Source organism: Pteropus alecto, unplaced genomic scaffold (assembly GCF_000325575.1).
Source record: "Pteropus alecto unplaced genomic scaffold, ASM32557v1 scaffold25, whole genome shotgun sequence".
NCBI classification, from domain to species: domain Eukaryota; kingdom Metazoa; phylum Chordata; class Mammalia; order Chiroptera; family Pteropodidae; genus Pteropus; species Pteropus alecto.
In genome coordinates this window covers 4,818,480-4,827,361 of record NW_006441955.1, presented here as the reverse complement: position 1 = coordinate 4,827,361, position 8,882 = coordinate 4,818,480, and the positions used below count along the sequence as shown (strand labels likewise).

At 33.0% G+C, this 8,882-nt stretch overlaps 1 protein-coding gene across 1 annotated transcript in view; it reads right to left on the bottom strand.

The window, feature by feature from the left end:
- The window catches only part of ZFYVE9 (zinc finger FYVE-type containing 9), a 124,585-nt gene that overhangs the window by 46,016 nt on the left and 69,687 nt on the right, over positions 1-8,882 (bottom strand). Inside the window, 3 exon segments of the mRNA XM_025052057.1 lie at positions 2,179-2,299; positions 7,076-7,245; positions 8,809-8,882. The exon segment at positions 8,809-8,882 is cut by the window's right edge and continues 28 nt beyond it. Of these exon segments, the coding sequence (XP_024907825.1) occupies positions 2,179-2,299; positions 7,076-7,245; positions 8,809-8,882 (365 nt within the window).

The following is an 8,882-nucleotide window of genomic DNA, read 5'->3' as shown; positions in this document are numbered from 1 at the left end:
AAAGACTTTAACATCATTTTCCATGTAAGCGTTAAATCATTTCTTATTATTCCCCTACCAGTAAATCTATGTGGACTTAACCAGGAGACTCTAAAAGTTTCTTACAGATATTGAATGAAGTAATTAGGGCCAGAGTAGAGACTGGATTCCAGTTCTCCAGACTCCCTGAGTATCATCCTTACTACTCCTCTATGGTCTCCCTTATTCCATTGTTCCTGCAGAGAGATCTCAAAGAGGAAATGATGAAGTCCGACGTTCAAGACTTGTATCATTCTAAGCGAAATAAGCCAGACAGAAAAGGTTGAAAATCACATGATATCACATATGTGGGATATAAACCTAAAAGCAAAAAATGAACAGAACAAACAGAGACTCATGGACACAGACAATGGAGTAGTGGTTACCAGAAGGGAGGGGGAAAATAAAAAAGAAAATGTTAAAAAAAAATTATGTATATATAGTATAAAAAAACAGCATTAAAAAATAAGAATGCTTAAAACTCATAAAAATAAATCTCCATGTGTTACATTATACCTGAAACTTCTGGTATTCTCAATGTCATCTCCGAAAGAAAGCAATTGCTGTTAAGATTTTTCTATAGTATTGTAGGTATTTTCTCTCCAACTTTTCTGTAGTGAGAATGATTTACCTTTACGTGAAAGTTGTTTACCTATCTGGAACACAGCTGGATTTGATAGTGCAATACTTCCAGCCAACACTGCTGAGAGCCTACTATAGGCCCAGCACCACGCTAGCAGCAGAAGACACACACATGAATTAAGACTGAAGGAATTCATGATCTAAGTGAAAGAATCAGAGCTATAAAATATCTAAATTACAATGAGAAAAATGTTAATGTAGTAACAGTCTATAAGAATATCTATTAGAACAGAGATGAGGATGCAAAACACTACCAGAGAGGCAGCTTAGGTAAGGATTCATTCAGAGAACAGTTTTCCATTAATCTGTTTTTTGAAAGATTGAGAGATTCTTCGAGGAGTCTGGAGTATAGAAGATATAGTATTCTAGACACAGGAATGGAAGGAAGAACAGGAAAATATTAATTACATGCCTGCTTTGTACCAGACAACTTTCTTGCTATATACTTTCAGGTATGAAATTGATTTATTATTCATATCTCTTAAGTAGGTGTAGTTACCTAATTTTTTCTCAAAGACTAGTTAAAAGATTCAGAGAGGATAAATGATTTGCCCACTGGATCACACAACTAAAATGTAATGGTACAGGATTAAAACTCAGTTTTGTCCAGCTCTGAAGTTCATTCTCTTGTCACTTTTCCATGGCAGAAGAAAAAACATGAAAGTATGAAAAGTGAGTGTTAAAAAGTAGTAAATAAACGGTAGTATGCATGTAAAGTACTGGAGTGTTGGCTGGAAATAGAAAGGTAAGAAGAGATAAAATTATAAGGAACATTCTATGCTAAGGTAAGTAATTTATACTGAAGGCACTGGGACTCCATTGAATGTTTCTAAGTAGCAGGAATATACGATATCTATACTTAAAAAGATAACTGGCAACAATGTGGGAGATAACATAAAGGAGAGAAAGACCAAAGGCAGGAAGACCAAGTAAAAGACTAGGAAAAAACTGAGAAGAGATTGTTGATAAACTATCTCTTTAAAATGTACTGATTTGATCTAGACATATGAACAAGAAACTTTCATATAAAGATAAGCATTCTTTCAACTGGGTAATAATTTTACTTATTACCAGGAATCACTAAAAATATTTTTTACAGTAAAATTGCTATTTAAGTTCAGTACCCTCTACTTATATGTACATTTCTGAATGTATATTATACTTCAATACAAAAAGTTAAATTAATGTACTGACTGTATTAGATGGGCCGATCCTAGAACAAGAAACTCTTCAGAGTATTATGTGCTTAAAATATAGAGAAAAAACTGCCAATGAACTACATTTATATTACAATTAAAAATATCATATCCTTCCAATGAATGAAGTAACATTATAATACAAAAGCATAAATATCTACTCTAAAACAACCAGTAACAGCAACAATTATTTTCATGGCACTGAGTAGTTGCTTTTTTTGTTGAAGAGTGGTTACTTCTCAAATTCTATCTCCTTCCCTTAATTAGAAGGCAGTATCTGTCATATATAAATCTCCATGTTTAAATATATAACTCCACAAACCTCCTTTTACACCAGTAGAGATGAGAATGGGAGGAAGGCCATCTTCAGGAATAAGGTTCATTGCACTGCCAACAGGACTTCCAACCTGAGTTATACTTCCAGAGAATAGAGAAATATCCGTCTAGGAAAAACAAAGTGAACATTATAGAGAGTTCAAGACCTTGGCAGAATACAGTCAAAAATGTAAATGGGAATTTAAGTGAAAACTTGAAATTCATACTTTTGAAAGACAGCACAAGATACTCATTAACCTGCCATCTGCAACAACATGGATGAACTTAGAGGGTATTGTGCTGAGTGAAGTTAGAGAAAGACAAATGCCATATGGTTTCACTTACATGCGGAGTCTAAAGAACACAATAAACAAAACAGAAAAAGACTCATGGATATCAAGAACATTTTGATGGTTGCCAGATGGGAGGGAGGTTGCGGGGGTGAATGAAAAAGGGGAAGGAATTAAGAAGTACAAATTAGTAGTTACAATAGTCATGGGGATATAAAGTAGAGCATGAGGAATATAGTCAATAATATTGCAATAACTGTATGGTGGCAGATATACAGTAGATTTATAGGGGTGATCACTTTGGAAATTATATAAATGTCTAATCACCATGTGGTACACCTAAAACCAATATAATATAGTGTGCCAAATATAACTGAAAAGTAAAAAAATTATTTAAAAAGATACTCATTAAACTGTGGTTTCCCAAAGGACTGGGCTTTATACTATGAAACTGTTTCCAATTGTACAGGTTCTTCTTTTGGCATTATCAAATCATAGTAATGAGAGAAGAGGACTTGTAGTTCAAAGAGGTAAAACTTCCTTTACCCAGGTTTCTTTTGCCATAGAAGGAAAATATTTTTTGAAATTGCAATGACAACAGAAACAAAATTTCAATATTATCTCATAATTTCTGAACCTTTAATATGTTTGGGTGTACTTAAAGTCTTATTTACACTGCTTTTCCATATTAACTTTGAGAACAGTGGTGATGGTTGTACAATATGAACGTATTTAATGCCATGGATGTGCACTTAAAAATGGTTAAGATGGCAAATTTTACGTTGTGTATATTTTACCACATTACAAAAAGAGAAAAAAATTAACTTGGATAAAATACAGAGATTAAAATAGGTCAATGTTTTCATTTACTATGCAATGAAATAAAACTTCAAGTTCATTCTTCTTTGCATTAATATGATATCAGATACACTTAATAAAGTATAATACTGTGAAACACATTTTGGGTGGGGTTAAATCCAATTAATTAACGACTTAATAGATTATACTCAAAGATCTATTAAAATGATGCACTGCTCTCCATATCTCTATCACGTAAGAAAGAAAAAAAGCTTTAAAAAGTTTTTAAATGCTTTTTTAAAAACTTTTTTACATGTACAAGAATGTTTATAGCAACTTTATTCAATTCATAATAGCCCCAAAGACTGGAAATAATCTGAATGTCCATTAACAGAAAAATAGATAAATTGTGATATATCCATATGGTAGAATGCTACTTAATATTAAAAAAATATTTTGATACACACAATATGGATAAATCTCATAAACATCAGTTTAAGAAGCCAGATGCAACATTATATATTATATGTTTTCATTCACATGAAATTCAAGAACTGGTAAAACTAATGTATGGTGACACAAGTCAAAATAATGATTACCTTGGGGAAAAGATATTAAAAAAATTAAATTAAAGGGGTATTGACAGAAAAAAGGGCATGAGGGAATCTTCTAGAGGAATGATGGAAATGTTCTATATCTTTACCAGAGTGGTAGCTACATGGGGTGTGTGTGTATGTGTATATGTATGTATACATATGCATGTATAGTATACATATGCATGTACATATATATATACTCATATGTGTGTGTGTGTATACATATATATATCAAGTTGTTTCCTAAAGGTTAACTCTCCTAAAGCACTTTGCTATACTTTAATAAAGATTAAAACTATTTTTAAAAATACCACAACTTCCCATACTTTTGTCTATACTAGGTGTAATTTAGTGGGTTTTTGCTAAAGTTTTACAATGTTCTTAGAACATCATCATAAGAAGAAATTTGGAAAATTTTATTGGCAAACCATCATTAACTGTTTTTGAAGGCCCAGTACAGGAAATACAATAATCCATTCCAACTTGCTATTTAATAATGCATAAATCTACCGTTTAATATTATAAGAAGTTGTCATTTGGCCTCTACTTAAATGCCATCTGTGAAAAGGAATTTATTTCATTTACTAAGCGCCTATTAACTGCCAGGTATTCTACTGGGCCATAACGATGAGAAAACTATATTCCAGTCTGGCCTTAAAGAATTTGTTTTCCCTCATTTTACCACATAAATATTAAAATAGAGTATTAAACAATGTGAGAGCACAGAAATAAAATAACTAACTTGGTTTAGTTTCTCTTAAACTGAGCCGAACCTTGTTTCCCTTTAACATTCATTCATTCCAAAAAATTTATATTTGCCAGACCAATTAGGCAAGAAAAAGAAATAAAAGGCATCCAAATTGGGAAGGAAGAAGTAAATCTATCACCATTTGCAGATGACATGATTCTATATAGAGAAAAATCCTTAAAGTACCAAAAAATTATTAGAAACAAAAAAAATTTATGTTTTAAGATCCTATCATACAATTTAAAAGATGTAAAAGAAATTTAATAGGAAGAAAGTAATAGTCATTGTATAAACATCATAGTTGTAACTGATTCAGGCAAGAATTGTCAAAGGACAGTAAAACCATTGGCGGAAAGATTGCTGGAGAACAGGACACTCACAGTCTCAAAGTATCACCCCTCATATTACTTATTAATTGCAAAGAAGAAAAGGTACTTTTGCAGTGGAGAAACACAGGAGACATTAATTTAATCAACTATCAAACTGATACTTCTTGACATGTTCTAAGAAATGACCATCAATTATGTAATATTATTATTCTTGCCAAAATTGTTTAGTCTGAAATTAATCATGAGAAAAAAATTAAACAAATACAAATTAAGGACTTTATCCAAAACATGGCCTAGATACTTCCAAAAATATCAGTACAGTTGACCTTTGACCAACACAGAGAGTAGGGGCACCCACAACCTGTGCAGTTAAAAATTCACAAATAACTCAAGTCAGCCTTCCATATATGTGGATTCCCAACCATGGACTGAGAACACAGTTGACTTTTGAACAATGCCGGTTTGAACTGCACTGGTCTACTTAAACATAGTAATATGAAAGACAAATTTTAAAAAGTGAGATAACTGTTCTAGATTTAAAAAAAAAAAAAAAAACAAAGAAACATGACAATTAAATGCAATTGTGATCTTTGACAAGATCCTAATTTTTTAAAACATATTTTAATAAAAATTTTTTCATATATGTGCACATGAGTATAAATGAAAGATACAAAGAACATTATTGGGACAATTTGGGAAATGTGAATGTGGACTATATATTAGATAACAGAGTGTATGTTAAATTTTTTTCTCATATGATAATTGTATTGTGTTCATGTAAGAAAATGACTTGTTCTTAGGGGAGACAAGCTGAAGTATTAAGTGATTAAGTACAGCTAATCCTCAAATGGTTCATCAAAAAGAAAGTGTGTGTGTGTGTTTAAGGGTAAAGTAAATGTGGCAAAATGGGAACTATTGGTAAATAAAGGTAAAGAATATATGGATGTTCACTAAACTATTTTTGCACCTTTTCTGTGAGTTTGAATTTTTCCAAATAAACTGACAGAAAACAAAGCAACTCTCCTGACAAAGTCATTATGCAGACACAAAGAATAAGAAAGTACTAGCTGCTGCCTTCTGCGGCCACAGAAAAATTGAAAAAAAAAAAAACAACAAAAAAACACTCAGAAATATTTGACAACAGATGTGACATGATTTAATGTTCCTTCACCAAATATGAAATTTAGCTCTATATGCCAATAAATCTAATCTTAATAACATGCAATTTCAATTACAACCAAATCCACAAATTATAAAAATTTTTGAAAAAATGTAATGAACATAAAATATAAATAGTAACTAACAATTCTATGAAAACTTCAAGAGCAAAAATTCTATCCAAACTTTGATCCTCTTATTTAAAAAAAAAGATGAACACATGTTAGTTGAAATGAATGGCCTTATTATAGACTTGACCACCAAATTCAAGGGGTCAATCAGCAATAAAAAGCGTCCCACTGTATAAAAGGATCCTATGTATATACTTTCTAATGTGGGCTCTAAGTGACTGTTTTCTCATTGACTACAAAAAAAGTATCTGGTATTTATCCCCTTCTGAAAATTAAGCACCCAAGGAAAGAAAATACCATTAGTCCCAAAACTGTGACTAGTATAACCTATAGAGACATGGCAGAGGTGACAGCACAGTAATGAGTTAGCTTCCTTAGGTAAATGAGTTTTCCAACCACTAAGTCAGTGGTTTTTGACTAATTTTTAAACTTTGGGATCCTTAAATTGCCTGGTCCTTCCTCCCTACTGCACTCCTGAGAGGCTACCACAGAACCTGGGGAACATGATTTGAAAACCAATGTATCAAGGGGCCAAGATTCCCTCTAGCATGACCTCTAGCTATACAGCAGTAGCCTGAGCTTACCTGAGAACAACCTTCATAAGAATCTCTCCTGAAAAAACTTCCAAATACAGAGCAAACAAGAACAACCAATATTGCCACATTTACTTTACTCCTTAATACACACACATGCATACACACGCGCACGCGCACACACACACACATGCACTAAACTGTATCTGAAACTTACAAGGTTCCATAGAAAGGTCACTCAATTTAGAATGAGGCAAGACAGAGGCAGCACAATGCTGAGTAAATAAGTACTTACTTTTAGTTGCCATTTTGTTTTCTTACCTCTGCTGGTAGAGGACTGGTAGTCACTGGCTTGACTGGGTCATGTGACACAGCCAGGGTTCCTGCAGAGGAAGTTCCATTCATTGTTAATTTGGCTGCATCAGCAACTTCTCCATTAGGCAAGATCCCATCAGCAAACCAAACTCGCCTCTGCTCTCTGGGCTGAGCCACTTGAGGAGCCAGAAAAATAAAACAGGCTTCTATGTGACATCGGTAAGACTTTAACATCACAGAAGAGAAGGTCACCAATTCCAGACATAGGAAAAAAAAAATCACTAGCATCTTACAGAGAACTGTAAAAATACATATTTGAATATACTTCTATAATTTAAATGTAAAGATTTAAAACACTTTGGTTTAAAATATTAAGAATTCTTAAATACACCTATAACTATGTTGCATACTCTGTCCCACATCACCAATAGAGAAACTAAGGAAGGTGTTTTAAGTATCTAGGAAATAAATTAATAGTAGGGGAAAAAATATCTAGCAGTAGACATCCATATCTCCTGGAAGTATGAGGTTTCTACAGAAATTAAACATCTGGAAAAGTTCTAAGGTGTTTTTAGAGGGCAAAAGTTGCCTTGAAGAATGCTGAAGAATTATTAATTAATAAAAGAAGCGTTGGTACAGATATGTAAGAATCAGGAAGCAAAATGACCAGATCTTTGGCTAACGTGTAACTGAAGAAGAAAAAGACTGATCTGGCAGTGCAAAAGTAGTTGGCATTTTAGTAAAAGGACAGGGGAAAGCTGGAAAACTGAGTCTGATAAAATAAGTTCTTTAAATCCAGTTTTGGAAATTAATTCAAACAACCAAAACAAAGAGATTCTAGGGAAGAACAACAAAAAACGACAAATGAAGTAAAGAGAATAAAGATTTTAAGAAAGAAAGCCTAAACTCATAAAAACACAAGGTACCATGACTAAGGGATGATCTGAAGACAGGGGAAAATGGGAAAGAATATGACTGTATCAACAGAAGTCTCTGATCTTCAAAAAGGGAGGAGGTCTATTTAGCAAGGGGAAGGGAATATTACTAGACAAAAAGATACAAAATTAATGAAAGAAGACTGAATTTAATTATCAAGGAAAACTTCCTAACAAGATCATGTTAGGGAAATACGTAACTTATTTTCAATATTGAAAATCCCCTGAATTTACAAAGTGCCTTTCATCTGACATACCACAAAGACAAAATAAGTTCAGCTTATAGTTTTCTACCTAGTATATGATATAATCAGAATTAAAGTTCTGGATTTTATAAAGGTCTATGTACCTAACACGATATTTTCACATTGATAGATTAAAAATACAAAGAGAAAATGGCAATGTATATTCCAAAAAGCAATGGACTGGTCAGAAGGAAGAACTTTCATTTTCATCACTTTCTGAACTCCTACAAAGAACAGGTAAGCATGAGGTTAGAATTTTACAGGCAGACTTCAAATTTGCATTTCTTTTCAAGTATAAGCAGTGTAGCTACTCCATTCTTAAATTGGAGAGAATACTGGGATATTTTTAGAAGTGCCTCCAAAATATCAGGCAACACAGTATTATTCTTTACTGGCCCAGAAATAGTCTCAACACATTTCTCACCTTGTTCTTCCACTTTAATAACCATCCAAAGGGACTTAACTGCCGTGTTTTAAAGACTTGTGCTGTAAAATAACATCAGCACCTTTTCAGAGGAACTTGGTGAGGAAAAAGAGAGAATAGCACATGATCCCCTACCTTCTGCTCCAGGGTGCTTTAAAACTCCCACAGGTACCATCACAGTGGGAGGTGGAGAGCTCAGGGCTCCTGAG